This window comes from Acomys minous (genome assembly GCF_964271855.1).
Source record: "Acomys minous genome assembly, chromosome: 14".
In the NCBI taxonomy this organism is placed as follows: domain Eukaryota; kingdom Metazoa; phylum Chordata; class Mammalia; order Rodentia; family Muridae; genus Acomys; species Acomys minous.
The window spans coordinates 82,982,240-82,998,957 of record NC_140496.1 but is presented as its reverse complement, the minus strand read 5'-3'; the positions used below and the strand labels follow the sequence as shown (position 1 = coordinate 82,998,957).

Here is a 16,718-nt window from a genome sequence, read left to right as displayed (position 1 = left end):
ATTTCAATAAAAACAAATCTTGACTTAATATTCTACCTACATCTGCTTTACTTGATGGGAATCTTCAGTAAGTGCCTTGTTCTGTCTGATCATGCAGTGATAGAGTGGTGATTTCGGGATCAGTCATTATTTACAAACTCAACCATACGTGTACTGAGTGTCAATTTTTTCCATATATTTTATTTTGTATATGGATATTTCATCTGCATGTGTGACTGTGCACTACATGTGTATGTGTACAGGACCCTTGAAAGCCAGAAGAGAGTGTTAGATCTGGGACTGGAGTTATAGGTGACTTTTAGCTGCTATGTGGGTGCTAGGACTCAAGCCTGGGTCCTGTGCAAGAGCCCCTTGTCTGAAAATTTTTGGTGTACAGTAGCACCCCTACTTAAATATTAGTATACACTTGGTCCAACACAGAACAGCATAGAAATGGCAAGGTAGAACACAAAGTAGAGCTGTGGAGATGCTAACTGTGTTCACCACAAAGCACGCACTTGCTATGCCCTCTCCGGCTCTGTGGCCAGCCTCTAGAGCCTTATTTACATGCCACTGAGTGGACTAGGAACATGGCAGAGGAGATGGAAAGAAGACCATAAAGCCTTTCTTTTCTTCCAAACCTAGCCACTAGGAAAGGCAGTGCCATGAGACCTTCCTGGCCAGAAATGCTAAGAGTATCCCACTGACCAACACCAATCTTGATGACTTAGCTAAGAACTTCAACTCATCCTAATTAGCACCATTACCTCTGAAATTGCTACCACTGTTCCCAAACTGGTAACGAGGTTCTCCAGGATGCCATGGTGAAGTCCCAGGAGGCTCCACAAAATGAAACAGCAGCACACAACATCTCTGGACACCAAGGTAACTAACTCAAGGACAGTTTCAACATCTGACTGCTCTATAGTCTTTCAAGGCCATCATGTTTCTGTTTTGAGATGTTCAATTTTTAAAAAATTGTGTAATTCATGTATACAGGTGTTTTTGTCTTCATGTATGTCTTGCCCACTATGTACGTACGTAATCCCTTTGGAGGCCAAGAGAGAGCATCAGATCCTGCTGGAACTGGAGTTACATCCAGTTGTGAGTCACCTGGGTACTCTGGAAGAATACCCACTGTTCTGAGTCATTTTTTTCAGCATTTTTTAAAAGTTTTGTGATGGTAGTTTATTTTATATATGTATAATAATATAAATATATATGTAAAAAAATAAAAAATATTATTTTAAAAAAAGGTTTGTAATGGGATCACACCATGTAGCAACAGTGGCCCTAACTCACTACGTAGGTAGGGAGCACAGGCCTCAAACATGCAGCCATTCTGCTGCTTCTGTCTCCTAGGCAACATTCATTTAGAAATTGCTGATTGTCAATTTAGACAAATGCAATTGTAAGGAAAGTCAGTGTGGAACAAGAAGTAGAATGGTCACCTGCTCTACTCTGAGGTCACAGGTGCTGTTCAGTACCTGACAGGGGCATACGCTGCAATCATAGCTGTGTTTGCTTGATAATTAATTGCTAAGTTACTGGGACACACACACACTTATCATCATTCAACAAATGGACTATTATACATTTCTTTAGGCCAAGAAATGAAATTTAAAAGTGAAACTCAATTGTGAGGAGAGTCATGAGTCAAGAGAGTTTGAGACCTTCGGCACTGCCACAGTTCTAGTACAAATTACAGAACACTCTTGTGGTGGCTACTTTATGTCAGCTTGACACAAAGAGAGTCATCAGAGAGGAGGGACCTCAGCTGAGAAAAATGCCTCTATACGGCTGGACTGGAGCAAGCCTGTAGGGCATTTTCTCAATTAGTTGACAGGGGAGGGCCCAGCCTATTGTGGGACTGTGGAAGGACTTTGGAACTTTGGGCTAGAAAAGAAACAGTGTTCAAAGCTCAGTGGGCTGTTCTGTAGAAGCCACTGCTCTATAAGATCAACTATAGAAAACCCTATAGGGCATTTTCTTAATTAGTAATTGATGAGTGAGGGCCCAGCCTATTGTGGGTGGTGCCATGCTTGGGCTGGTAGTTTAAGGTTCTATAAGAAAGAAGACTGAAGCCGGGTGGTAGTGGTACACACAGAGAGAAACTGTGACTTGAAAAACCAACACAAAGGCTGGAGACATGGCTCAGAGGTTAAGAGCACTGGTTGCTATTCCAAAGGTCCAGAGTTCAATTCCCAGCAACAGCATGGTGCCTCACAACCATCTATAATGAGATCTGGTGCTCTCTTCTGCCATGCAGGCATACATGCAGGCAAAACACTATATACATAATAGACAAACAAATCTTTTGAAAAACAAAGAAATAAAACCTATGCTGAGCTACAAGGAGCAAGCCAGTGGCCTCTCCATGGCCTCTGTATCAGTTCCTACCTCCAGATTCCTGCCCTGTTTAGAGTTCCTGCCTTGACTTTCCCAGTAATGGACTGTTAGCTAAAAATGAAAGCTGGTCATGGTGTTTCATCACAGCAATAGTAACCTAAGAAATCTTATCAACCATATGGCATAACTGGTGCCTAAATGCATAAATACATATGCATAAATACCAGAATGGGGCAGAAGATCGTAGTGAGAAAGTATAGTCAAAGTATATGCTATACACATATGAAAACATCACTATTTTTTATACAAGAAAAGCGCAGTAGTTTAGAGAGAGCTACATATGTACCTGCTGAGAAGCCCGCTGTTCATGAGGACGCTCTAGCAGAGCCTGTGGAACTACTGTGGCAGGTGACCCCCTGGCTGGAATGGAAGAATTAAACACCTTATTTACCACAGGCATCGGTGTGTCCAAATAAATATTTACTTCTAAAACTCAAGTAATACACTTTAAAAAGTAATGTCGTCACTTAATCTGGAGTGTAATTTAATACTCAGTGGACTATTCTGTGTAGGCTGGTACGTTCTTAAGGCAAAGATTCAATATACTTAGGATGAAAACATTACTGGTTACTTTCATAAATAAATAAATAAATAAATAAATGTCAGGCATGGTAGTGCATGTAATTCCAGCACTTGGGAGGCAGAGGCAGGCAGATCTCTCTGAGTTCAAGGCCATCTTGGTCATCCAGCACAACCAAGACTACACAGAGAAACCCTGTCTGGAAAAACAAAACAACAACAACAACAACAAAATTTAAAAGCAGGTGTGGGCACATGCTTTTAATCCCAGTACTCAGAAAGTGGAGGTAGACAGATTGTGGTTCAAGGCCAGCCTAGTCTATAGTGAGTTTCAGGACAGCCAGGGCTTCATGGAGAGACCCTGTTCCAGATACATTAGACAGACAGATTATTTTGCACGAATATTTGTCTACCCACACATATATATGCACCATATGCATGCTGTAAGTGGGGATGTTAGAAAGCAGAGCTGGATCCTGCACAAAAGCAGCAAGTTCTTCTTAAGTGTTAAGTCATCTCTCCAGCTCCCTCACTGGTCATTATGTCTTAGTGGGGATCTGTTTTTGCATTTTTTAGCAGCCTATTTAATGTGAAAAATGAAGTATTACCCAATTATTGAGAACAAGAAAGCTAATAAAACTATTACATTATTGCAATACAACCACAGGGTGGGGATTGGGGGGGCATGGAGGGGGTACCAATCTATTTAACCCTATCTTAAATGCATCTGACCTTAACTGAGACTAAAGCAAAGCTGAGCTATATACTACAGAAAGAGTTGTGCAAAGAAAAGCAGAGTATGAGGCAGACCAGAAGCAGAGCACACTGCCTTATTTTATACTATACACGTAAATATTTACATTTTTGTGGTTTTATTGATGATTTCACTACTTTGAAGTCCACTAAAGTTAGTGCTATCTAGTGTTCTTAAATATGTGAAAGAGCCAGGCATGTTGGAGCACTTAGGGAGGAAAAGGCAGGTGGATTTCTGTAAGTTTGAGGCCAGCCTGGTCTACAAAGTGAGTCTAGGAAAGCCAAGACTACACAGAGAAACCCTGTCTTGGAAAAAAAGAAGGAAAAAAGGGGTGACAATTGTGATGTCTGCTGCAGTGAAATACGTATGGATCATTTTGTCATGTACAAGTCATGGCGCTGCTGGCTGTAAATTCAATGCTAATAAGTTAACAAAAAATTTAAATAAAGTGGTCTTTAAGTAAAGACATAATTGTGTGTTGATGAGTAGATAAAAATGTTCTGGCCAGCCATGTACAGAAAGCCAACCTTGATGTCTGTGACCAGTGATTGGATAGTTTGGTGTTCAAGCTATTCACAGAACATAATGGCCTCAACTAATTTGAAGCAACTGTAATCCTCTTCCAAATGGATGAAAAAAATAATTTTCTCATAATAAAATGCTGTATTTCCAAATCTTCATGTTACAATGCTATGCTCTTATTTTGGTTTATAAACCAGTTACATCTACTCATTTTTATTATGAAAATTTTTATCTTAACTTTTTTTAGAAAACTAACTATAACCACTATCTAATTGAACCACATTTCAAAGAATCTTGTAATGTATAATAATTTACTCATACTTTTAAAAAATGACTTAAATAAGGGCTTTATTTAATACTGGTTATCACAGAGTTCATTTACCTTCATAAATTACAGATCAGCAGGAGCTATACAGCAAGATGCTATCTTGAAACACACACACACATGCTGGGTGGTGGCACGTATGCCTTTAACCCCAGCACTCAGGAGGCAGAAGAAGACAGATCTCTGTGAGTCTGAGGTCAGTCTGGTCTACAGAGTAATAAGTTCCAGGACAGCAAGGGCTGTGACACAGAGAAACCATGCCTTGAAAAACAAAAAATAAAACAACAACAAATCCATACATACACATAAACTGGGTGGTGGCACACACCTTCAATCCCAGAACTCAGGGGGCAGAAGCACTCATAGCTCTAAATTTGAAGCTAGCCTGGTCTACAGAGCAAGTTCCAGGATAGCCCGGACTAAACAGAGAAACCCTGTCTTGAAAAACCAAATAACAAACAAAAATCCAAATAAATACACATAAGCAATTGATATCATAAAATATTAATATTGTCAGTACATAAAAAATGATTGTAAGTCAAGAACAAAAAGACCAACAGTCATTTAAAAAACAGAGCAATGGCTGAAGAGTTAGTGAAAAATGGCAGTATTGTGTTGGGGGGATGGTCTGATCTATTTTGATGCTAATTAATAAAAAGCCATCCACCATCCCACATGGGCCGGGCAACTGAGATAGGTGTGGCTAAGGTTCTCCACACACACACACACACACACACACCGGCTTAGAGTGACAGGAATCTTTGGATGAGAAAGACCCACCCCCCAGGAAAATAACAAGGTCCCAAGAAGGGAGAAGAGAGGAAGGTCGCCATAGGTTAGGTGGAAGAAAACCTTGTGGCAGGCATGGATAGAAGATTTGGCCCAGATGAAGAACATTAGCAAGTACTTGGGATTAAGGGTGGGAGGTAGCTTGATAGAAGTTATTAGAAGCAGATGGCATGGGATATGGGAAATAGTTTAGAGGATTAATGTCTGCCCTGCCCCAGGTTAACTAAGACTATTTTAAAATATAACAAGTGTCAGTGTCTTAAGTGATTGCTAGCCGGGCATACTGATAATACAGATATTTTAAAAACAAAGGTATTGTGAAATCTGAGAGGCTCAACCTTACAAAGCTGATAGTTTTTTGAGGGCAGTAACATTGTTGTGGCAATTTGGCAACTACTTGGTATGTACTGTGTAATTTAGGGAGTAAAATCTTATGACACCTTGAGTCAGGGCCCTTTCACACTGTGGGAATCAAGAAATATTACAGAATGCAGCAGAGGGCACTCATGTACCCCAGACTTAGGATGGGGGTACAGACGTGTAAAGGGAAAGCACTAGGGTTTTGGGTTAGTACGCTTAACCTGAACATATCCTTGCTTATACCTGTCAATGTATGTTCTACATATGCCCACGGTGTTTCAGGGAGGATGCCCTGGAGACTCAGCTCAGTAGACTGAAGAACTGTGGGACACTTAGTCTTTACTATATTATCCTCTGTTGGAGTTGTCATTATGAAATATATAAATTACACCATGTGATCCTCAGCCCCATTTGTTGAGGGAGGGTCTTCCGCAGCCCAGATTGGCCTCAAACTCACTACACAGCTGCAGATAACTTTAATTTTTCCCAATACTATCTCTACTTTCCAAGTGCTACAATTATAGCCATGAGCCATCACGTTCTGCCACCACATATGTAAATCTCTAATATAGCAGACAAGAGTCTTCCCTTCCTTTTAACTACCAAAGGAACCATCCAAATCAAGATAGGTGACTCTAACCTTTAGGACTGTCATCTGGGTCTCGTATGTGCAGAACTTCATGAGGAAAGGTATGTTTTCTCTTCAGTATTGCCAAGCTTCCTAAAGCTGTGCTATGCTCAGACTGTGACTTTAAGAGGGGCATGTTATTTATGACTTCAGAAAGTTCTGAAGAATTTCTAGAAGTAGCCCAGGACTGTTGGCTTCTCTGTGTAGCCATTTCAAAACGATCACACTGCAAACTTCTAATCCTTCCTAATTCTTCAGATTCAGAAATATATGTTTCAATGTCTTTGTAAAAGGGTTGTTTTGTTCCCACAGGGTAAAATAAAGAACTAGCAACTTGGGTGTTGGATTCATCTGGTTCACAACATCCAGAGTGGTCCTGAGTGGCATTCAATGGCTGGATACTAATGTCACTGCTAGAGACTGGCGATAAAACCTGCTCACCATTTTTGTCTACGTGGCTTCCCAACATAAAAGGCTGAGGCTGAGTCCCTTCTGAGAACAGGTCACTGTGTTCAGGAGCCAGACTAATGACTTTCTTTAAAAGATAAGGAATATGTAAGCTTGTACCTATATCTCTGGGCTTATTTGAGGGTGGAACAATACCATAATTAGTGTCATTTCTTTGGATAGATTTATCAGCATCTTCTTTGCTGTCTGCTTGTACATCCTCATTCCACTCCAGCGATGAGTCCAAACTGCTCCCTGGGTCATTACACTGCTCCTCTACTGCTTTTCCAGGGTTTGCATCTTCATGAGGTCCTGCATAAAAACCTACACAAGTTCTATCACAAAACTCTGACAACAGAGTCTCGTTAGCAGGAAGGACCTCTTTAGGCTTGCCACCAGCAGGCGGTGGGAGTGGCAAGTGTCTCCGTGCAATTTCTCGGCAGCCTATATCCCCACAGCTCTTCTGAACACATGAATCATCTGTAAGCAAAATCTCCTTTCCCCAACTGTCTGAATCCTGGGAGAGTTTGCTGTCTTCCTGTGATGCCTCATCGGTGTCACTGGTCTCAAAGTTGCTCAGATTAAAAGAAACTTCCAAAAATGGTTGTGGTGGATTGTGACTAGTATTCAGAGTTTCTCTCTTGGCGTTAGTTTTAGCAGGCATGTCGGCAATGTCATCAGAGAGCTCAGAGTTGTTTCTTTGAGAAGACGCAGTCTCAGTTTGTGTATGTCTTTCTGGCAATGGTGACACTGGTCTGTACTCTGCTTTCAGGGCTGTGTCTGCCACCTGAACTCTGTCTCTAGAGCAAAGCGACCTTTCCATACACATCTGGTCATTTTGACTAAAAGGTACTTGGCTACTGTTCTGGATGTCAGATTCTGATAATAAATCGACATTCTCTTTACTGCCATAGCTGACCAGTAAGGGGCTGTTCTCACAGAACGAAGGTGCTAAGTTTTCTTCCCAATTCCTGTACTGGCAATTATTATCTACTGGCTTGTCTTCACTGTACAATTCTCCCTTTTCAGTGCAGGTTTCAAAGAGCTCTGACTTTTTTTGTACTACAAGTTCAGACAAATTAAAAATGTCCACCTCTTCTTGGGCTCCCACTTTATCCTCCACATCATAAATGTCCACCTCTTCTCGGGCGCCCAGTTTGTCGTCTGCATCATAAATGTCCACCTCTTCTCGGGCGCCCAGTTTGTCGTCTGCATCATAAATGTCCACCTCTTCTTGGGCGCCCAGTTTGTCCTCCACATCATCCTCATCTCTAGCAGAACAGGCAGGCGATCTCTGTGAGGGTAAAAACATGGTCCACCGGCTTGTAGTTCTTGTGGGACGTTCTGACGGTAGCTCGCAGAGTAACTGCCCTGCACTCTGTGTCTCAGCATACTCCTCCTTTGGCTTGGAAGGAATCTTCAAACACCGCTGTGGCTGTACCTTAGGAAAATGTCCTGTAGTCTCACAATGCAGATCGTTGCTCATGTTAGTTGAGCTGGATTTCAGAAGAGCTAATATCTGTGCTTTGCTTCTGAGGTTTTGTGAAACTCCAGGACAGTGAGAACCCAAATTATTTCTTCTCGTGGGCTCATTGGCCAGTAAAGAATCTGAATGCTGGGTTTCAGAACTGGGAGGAAAGCAAAAACTGTCCTCTTTGTCTAGTGTGTCTGAGTTAATCTTGGAGGATGAAGAGGTAAGTGAAAAAGGCATGTCGCTTCTCTCTTTGTTCTTGAAAGTGACAATATTCTCACTGTATGCTGATGTATGATTTATATCTTTCTGACCAACAGTGGAAAATAAAGGAAGTGTGCTGGAGAATGAGGGAAGAACTGTTGGGCCAGGCTTCACATCACCAAGTGAGGCAGCTGAGTCACCATTTTCTGTAACAGTCACTGTCTTTGGTACCTTATACGGCCTTTGAAAACCCTAAACACATTAAAACAACCATTAGCTATATAATTATTTCTAAGGAAAATGTGAAATTCATTTACTAAAAAGAATAACAAAGACTATGCTTTGCCTAAGGTAAATAATATTTAATTTTTGCTAAATTAAAATATAAACATTTATTAGTAAGATTTTTCTAACTTGGATTTTCTAACTTTCCTAACTTGTTACATAAGCAAACTATGAAGCACCATTTTAATAGCAACCTATGATAAAAATTTACTAATTTTAAAAATAATTTTATAACTATACATTCAAATATTAGTTTCCACATATAAACTTACAGAAGCCTTCCTTTTTAAGCCAGAAGGCTGACATCCAAGAGACCGGCTGGAGGACATAACTGTCCTTGGGCCTGACTCCAGTGGTTCTCTAGAGCCATCAGGTTTAACAGCTCTGCTTCCAGCAGTCTTGGCCTCCTCAACTGTGATTAAGTATCGTTCACTTTCCAAGTCATCTCCAGGTTTCACCTACATTTTAAATAATAAACATCAAATCTGTGCATTCAGGTAATTTAATATATACCATATATACCAGCTGGCTCACTAGCAATGAGCAAGATCCAATGAACATTCAACAAAGTTGCTAAAGAAATCAATCCTTCAACTATTCATTACTGTGCTCTAGCTAACCATCAAAAACATACACATGCCGGACGTGGTGGCGCACGCCTTTAATTTCAGCACTTGGGAGGCAGAAGCAGGCAGATCACTGTGACTTCAAGGCCAGCCTGGTCTACAAAGGGAGTTCAGGACAGTCAGGGCTATTACACAAAGAAACCCTCTCTAAAAATACCAAAAAAGAAAAAAAGAAAAGAAAATACATCTTTATCATATTAAATGTTAAACTGCTTAGGATAAAGCAACCGTAGCTACATTAATTAAGCACCTGCTAAAATGCCTCTCCTAGACCCTCTTTTCATAAACCTAAACAGCCACTATGGATGACACAGATTTCATGCCCAAGTATCCACATAGTGATATTAATGGTATGGTGTTATATTACATAATTTCTAATCTCCAGAACAGCACTGATCTCTCCAGCTATGAGTGGCCGCAGGTCATGGAGCTGTTTCAGAGTCTGAAAGGAGCCCAGAATGGTTCTAATGCCTTCAATTCCTTTCCTTCTTCAAACACAAGAAAAACACAGAATATGTATTTAAGAAAATACCTAAATGGGAATAACTCACAAAGACTATCAAATCTCTGTGTGAAGGCTAAGGACAGAGCTAAGTCGTAGAACACAGACCTTACATGAATGACGCCTTCGGTTCCATCCCTAGCACAACAAAATCTCACCTAATATAGAGTCACATCCTGGGTTTGAATATGTAATCACCATTCTATGAGCATAAACATGTTAGTAAACCTTTCTGTGCTACACTCCTAATGTAAAAACATCACAACAGTGCCATAAAAATTAAATGAAATAATAAAAGCTGTTAGCACAAGGTGCAGCTCTAATAAATGAACAATACCGGCTATAATTATCCGCATCAGTACTATGACTAAACCGTTAGCAACAGTCATAAAGAAGTATCTAAGTTAAATTTTAAATTTCAAGGGAAATACGGTAAACACATTAAAATACCTCAAGGCACTTAAGAAACAAACTTTCCAGACATGCTCCTTTGTCGTCATATAAAATTGCCTGTTATAAAACAAGATAAAAGTTAAAAAAATTTTCTTTTGCATTTCTTGGAATCTTCAACAGCAAATAAAAATTTGTCATATAAGTAAATCATGCAATAAAAGAGTTATATATATTGTGTGACTTGCATTTCAAAGTACGTCCATTTCAAATGTTACTGCACCCACTGAGCATGAGCACTGAGGTACAGTGTAAGAAATGCAAGGACTCAGGTGCTGCAGAGATGGTGCTGTTAGTAAAGTAAAGGACCTGGAGTCAGTCCCTAGCTTCTGTGAAAAGCTTGCTGTGAGCCTTATCCACAGTAGGAGAGATGAGGGAGATGAAGAGACAGGAGAGCCAGTCTAGCAAATTGGTGAGCTCTGGGTTCAGTGAAAGACCCTGTCTCAAAAAATTAGATAGATAGAAGACATCCAGTGTGGACTCCTAGCCTCTACACATATCCATGCACACATATACACCCCATCCTTGACACCCTTAAAAAAAAAGAGAGAGAAACTTTAAAAAAAAAAATTGATTATAACCAGGAAGATCCTCGAATGGGATTGGGAAGAAAACAGAATTGGAAAGCACTGAATGCTCCATAAGGAATGAGATCAGGGGCTGGAGCGATGGCTTAGTGGTTAAGAATGCTGCTCTTCCAGAGGTCCTGAGTTCAATTCCCAGCAACCACGTGGTGGCTCACAACCATCTATAATGTGATCTGACCATACTGTATTCATAATAAATAAGTCTTAAAAAAAAAAAGAATGCTTGCTTCTAGATGTGAGTTCTGTTCCCAGCACCCATGTCAGGTGACTTACAACTGCCTGCAACTTCAACTCTAGGGAATCCAATGTCTTCTTTATAAATATATAAAACATAAAATTAAAATTAAGAATTTAAAAAGCCAGATGTGGTACCTCACACCTTTAATCCAGCACTTGGAGGGAAGAGGCAGATGGATCTCTGTGCATTCAAGGCCAACCTGGTCTACATCCTAAGAGGCTGTCTCCAAAATAGATAGAAAGATAGATAGATAGATAGATAGATAGATAGATAGATAGATAAATGTAACAGGTTTATATAAGTTGAAACTGCTGGCTTAAGGCCAAGCTGGTTTTTATTTTAGCAAACTAAATATTTTTTTAAATAAAATAAATAATTTCTTCCCTACTGAAAAGCCTCCTTCAGTGGTAGCTTTACAACAGCATTACTCAACCTGTGAGCCAAAACCCCATGGGTAAACCTCTATCTCCAATGATAAAATAAGCCATGAAGCAGCAACAACAAAAAAAAGTGTTATGGCTGGGGGTCACCACAACATGAAGAGCTATATTAAAGGGCTGAGGCATTAGGAAGGCTGAGAACCAGCGCTTTACAAAGACAGAGAAGTAAGACAAGGACAGAATGTGAAGAGCCTGCCCTTAAGAGCATCCGATCAGGAAGTCATGACTGTCATTAGTGCGCACACGATGCCACCGACTCACAACCAAGTTTCTGTAATAAGTTAACATTAAAAAAGATTTAACTGGACCTGGTTTGGGGGGTGGGGGGGAGTGGCACATGCTTTTAACACCAGCATGCAAGACCAGGCAGAGGCAGGGGGAAATCTCTGAGTTTAAAGCTAGCCTGGTTTACAGAGCGAGTTCCAGGATAGCCAGGGCTACACACATTATGGCAACGTGTGGCCATTAACTAACATTTTATTATTAACATCATTTTCCTAAAGCTCAATCAAAAGGCAGGAGCACAGCTGTAACATGCTGTAGTCAACTGCCTGACACTTACCTTGTTGCCTATGTGAGAGATCTTCAAAACCCCATCTTGCCACACTTTTGACTTCTTCATCTTTTGATGAGTATACAGGACCTCATTTCGAAAAGTACAGAAGACATCACTGTTACTTACACATTTTTAATAGTGTATAGTTTACAAGCCATACAAAAATAAGACAGGCTTTACCAAAGTAATAGCACAGATATCATCACAGTTAACAACATTAGTGAAAGAGTCTGGAGGTGTAGCTCAATGACAGACTGTGTGCTTAGCATCATGAGGCAGGCCTTAAGTTTTACCCCAGCATGAAAAAGGAAAAAGTAATTTTAAGGAAAGGAGAACGGCTCACTAGCTGACTAATACCAAAAGCGAAGACAGAGAAGGAGAGGGAAAGGGAGAGGAAGAGGAGGGGAGAGAGAGAGAGAGAGAGAGAGAGAGAGAGAGAGAGAGAGAGAGAGAGAGAAAGGGCAAGTAAAAGTCTAAAAAGTCTTTTGGTTAGCTGAACATCAAAAGTAATTTAAACCCGCCAGGTGCGGTGGCACATGTCTATAATCCCAGTAATAGGGAGGCAGAGGCAGGCGGATCTCTACGAGTTCCGAGGCCAACCTGTTCTACAAAGCGAGTCCAGGACAGCCACGGCTACACAGAGAAACCCTGTCTTGAAAAACAAACAAACAAAAAATGTAAATCCAGTGGCCACATCATCAGTGGGAAGGAACCACATTACTTCTTATTCACATAGCTCTCTGAGTGCAGGCTGAAGACTCTGACGGTGGTCCTCAGCCTTCACAGCGTCTGAAGTCGGAACAACTTTACACTGCTTCTGACTGTAGATTCCCCCGCCATCAGTGAGGGAATGGAGTTCCCAAGCGTTGTATGTGGTGCCAGATTCAATTACAGATTGAATTCAGATAGAGTGTAAAAATCAAGCTATTACTAAATCAAACGTTAAAGAAATTGAAGGAGAAATAGCTCCGGTGAAAAGTGTTTGCCTTGCGGGCCTGAGCACCTGACTTTGAGCCCCAGAGTCTATATAAAATGTTGGATGGGGATGCATCCTATATAGATGCAGGAGGATGCCTAGGATCCCCAGCCAATCTAACCTAATGGTACACTTCAGGCCAATAAGAGATCTTGTCTCACTGGGCACGGTGGTACATGCTTATGATCTCAGCACTCAGGAGGAGAGGCAGGCAGATCGCTGTGGGTTTAAGGTCAGCTTGGTCTACAAAGCGAGTCTAGAACAGCCAAGGCTGCACAGAGAAACCATGTCTCAAAACACAAAAACAAACAAACAACAACAACAACAACAAAAAACCAGAGAGAGACCTTGTCTCATAACAACAGAAAAAGAAAAGAAAGAGAGAGAGAGATCTTGTCTCAAAGGAGGTAGAGAGCATTTCTAAGGATGGCACGTACATGAACAAACACACATTTGCATATATATCCACATACACAGACATTAATAATTTTCAAAAAGCATCTAACAATGCTACTCCTGTAAATGTTTCTGCTAGTGCAGTTATTACTTTGAAAATTTTAGTTACTGATGATTAAAAATATGATTTACATTAAGATTTGCTTTTATTGTATTTGCATTGGTGTTTTGCCTGCATGTATGTCTGTGTGAAGGTATCAGATCTTGCAGTTATGGACAGTTGTGAGCTGCCATGTGGGTGCTGGGAATTGAACCCGGGTCCTTTGGAAGAGCAGTCAGTGCTCTTAACCGCTGAGCCATCTCTCCAGCCCCCTAAAATGTAATTTTTTAATGAGTGTCTTTTAAATGTTTTAAGTCTAGCATAAATAATATATAAGATAGAAGCTCTATGTACAAAAGTTATTTAGTATCTTCAATATTTCTTTAGAGTACAAAAAGGTCTTAAGATCAAATAATGTGTCACCATTGACAGGTCTTGAAGTGAAAAACATTGTTTCCAAAGAAGTTTCTACTAATGACTTTTATAGTATATACAAATTAATCAAGAAACAGGCTTCCCAGATAAACTACAGTACAATATTTGTGACACAATTTTACTAGAAAATTATTCACTATTATCTGAGACTCAAACTTAATTTTACATCCTGTTTCCTCTTTGTTTTGCTGAATCTGGCAATAGTAACAAGACATTTGAGAGACACAGGAAGAAGCAAAAGGAGAGGGAAGGAACAGAGATAAGGGAGGAAAAAAAAATTAAATTAGACTTAGGGGCTGGTGATATAGCTCAATAGCAGAGTATCTGCCCAATGAGCATGAGCCTGGCTTTGATCCCAGTACGACATACACAGGATGTGGTGGTGCAAGCCTGTAATCCCAGCACTTGGGAGAAAATGGCATGAGCATCAGAAATTCAAGGTGGCCTTCAACATCATCAAGCGTTTGAGGCCAGCCTGGGATACATGAGATCCTGGCTCCCACCTCTCTCCCCACAAAAAACCATTAAGACTTACAAGAAATTCTTGATTCTCCATTGTTCCTTCTGAGATTATAAACAAGTCAGGTGCAGAAAATAATCAAGATTTTATTCAACAATTTATATCCTCTAAAACAAAAAACAGCAAAGAATGGTCAATGAACCCTCATAAAAATAATAACTATCAAACACAATGTTTCTCAAGAAATCTCCACTAGAGACAGAAACCAAAGAATTCCAAAAGAAGCAAAAGTACATCTGTCATGGAAGACACAACTGAGTGATACCACATAAGTAAAAATGGAAATAAAACAAGGTAAAATGCGCAAACCTATTAATAATCTGAAAACACCTCTCTAGGTGTGTTACTATATATCAAAAAGTAGATTGGCTCTTTTTTTTTTCCATCCTTGTTTTTGCTCATTAGAACCAAAATTCAACTTTTTTCCCCCCAACTCATTATACTCACCACAAGATGGCCCCCTTGTACCTTACATTTTTCCTGTTAGAATAGCCCCTTGGTACTAGTTTCAGGGCCACAAATACCAACCTCTGGAGCCACTTGAGCTCACATATAAAATGTCACAGTTTTTTGCAACATCAGAACATTGTGCACATTCTCCAAAAGACATTAAGTCATCTCTAGATTCTATAGAATACATTGTAAACGATATGCAAATAATGACTAAAGTGTAACGAGCCTGACTTGGTGGCACACACCTTGAGACCAGGGCACAGGAGGCAGTCAGGTGGATCTCTGTGAGTTCAAGGTCAACATGGGTGTCTGGTCTACATAGAGAGCTCCAGGACAGGCAGGACTACATACATACACTGTCTGAAAAGAAAAAAAAAATAATAACAACAACAAAATATACATGTTCAATACTGACAAGTTTTTCTAAATATTTCCAATCTAAAGCTGGCTGAATGCACATACAGAAATGACAGGTAGAGAGAGCCTATTACAGACCTTAGTCAATGTAACACAGTACCCTAGGACCAAATATACATTATATAATTCCTCTGCAAGGAAATTATCTTTCTCTCCCCGCCCCCCTTCTTTTCCCCAGTTCTAGTTCTGTTCCCAAGTGCTAGGGGCAACAGGGCCTTATGTAAGGTAAGTAAGAATGCTTACACACTCCAGTCCTTCCTGTTTGAAATAGGATCTGGCCAAGTTGTACAATCCTCCTGGTTTGGCCTCTGGAATAGCTGTGATATTACAGGCAATATGCCACCACACCCAGGAGAAAAAAAAAATCTTTTCAACAGTAATGCAGCAGCTACTGTAACTATCCTGTCACTGGATTAAAAATATACGGTCGGATTTTTGACATCTGAAACCAATGGTGAACTGAATATAGATGCCAAAGAAACACACGTATCTTCAAGTGGTTCCAGAGAAATGACCTGATCGATACCTGACAACTAATTACTACTGAACCCTTTAGGTCTTATTCTTGATCTATTAAATTTGAAATGTCCCGTACTGGAGCTCAACAAACGGTTCTCTCAAGCCCTGTACAGTGATGGAAACTGGAAACGGTATAGGCTGAGGCCAGATCCCTAAGCAGCACAGTCCAGATGTGGCGCTAGAGGGCGAGGAGGCGGGAGTCACTAGCAACTGTCAACGCAAGTACATAACCCTCTTATGCTGAGAAGAGTTTTTTCATGAAAACAGTAGGAAGTTATGGCATAACCTAGATTTTAGCGAAAAGCTGCCACAATAGCTCAGAGGTAGAGCATTTTCCTATCAAGCACAAAGCCCTGACTTAGCTCCCCAGCGCCGCCCAAACCAGTCAAGTTTCCAAACCACGAACATCCTGTTAAATCATCTACAAATAACTATAAGAAACATAGCTTTTACTTGCCAAGATGTGAAAAATCAAGGATTTGTGTCACTACGTGACAACGGAGCGTTGGTCCTTTGTCAGCCCCTAAAACAAGCACGACCGCGATGGGGCTCGATGTTGACCGACTCACTCAGCATTCTAACGGCGCCCCTGGGCCGCTTCTGTGGAGGCAAGTCAGGGTCTATGCTGTCCCCTACCGCGCCACGTCGCCGGGTCTAGCCACCTTAGAATCCCTAGAAACCCAAAGAGTCACCATTTTACCTGAGCACTGACAGGAATTCCACATTCGAATTTCTCCCGCGAACTGGTGCTACGTCATCAAGCGGGGACGGTGCCGCCGAGGTCCCACCGCCCGCCGTTCGCAAACCACCA

At 40.8% G+C, this 16,718-nt stretch overlaps 1 protein-coding gene across 5 annotated transcripts in view; it reads right to left on the bottom strand.

Moving 5' to 3' along the window:
• ZGRF1 (zinc finger GRF-type containing 1) overlaps window positions 1-16,713 on the bottom strand; it is a 52,735-nt gene extending 36,022 nt beyond the window's left edge. For 3 of the 5 annotated variants that reach the window (XM_084755458.1, XM_084755460.1, XM_084755461.1), the window contains exons 1-8: window positions 16,608-16,713; window positions 15,217-15,331; window positions 14,534-14,625; window positions 12,098-12,178; window positions 10,271-10,330; window positions 8,965-9,150; window positions 6,298-8,659; window positions 2,675-2,748 (exon numbers count right to left, since the gene is read on the bottom strand). In XM_084755458.1, coding sequence (XP_084611584.1) covers window positions 2,675-2,748; window positions 6,298-8,659; window positions 8,965-9,150; window positions 10,271-10,330; window positions 12,098-12,178; window positions 14,534-14,554 — 2,784 coding nt within the window. In that variant the 5' untranslated portion in view covers window positions 14,555-14,625; window positions 15,217-15,331; window positions 16,608-16,713. Of the gene's footprint in view, window positions 1-2,674; window positions 2,749-6,297; window positions 8,660-8,964; window positions 9,151-10,270; window positions 10,331-12,097; window positions 12,179-14,533; window positions 14,626-15,216; window positions 15,332-16,360; window positions 16,508-16,607 lie in introns of all 5 variants that reach the window. The other 2 variants (XM_084755459.1, XM_084755462.1) reach the window with 2 other exon arrangements.
• Window positions 16,714-16,718: the final 5 nt, after the last annotated feature.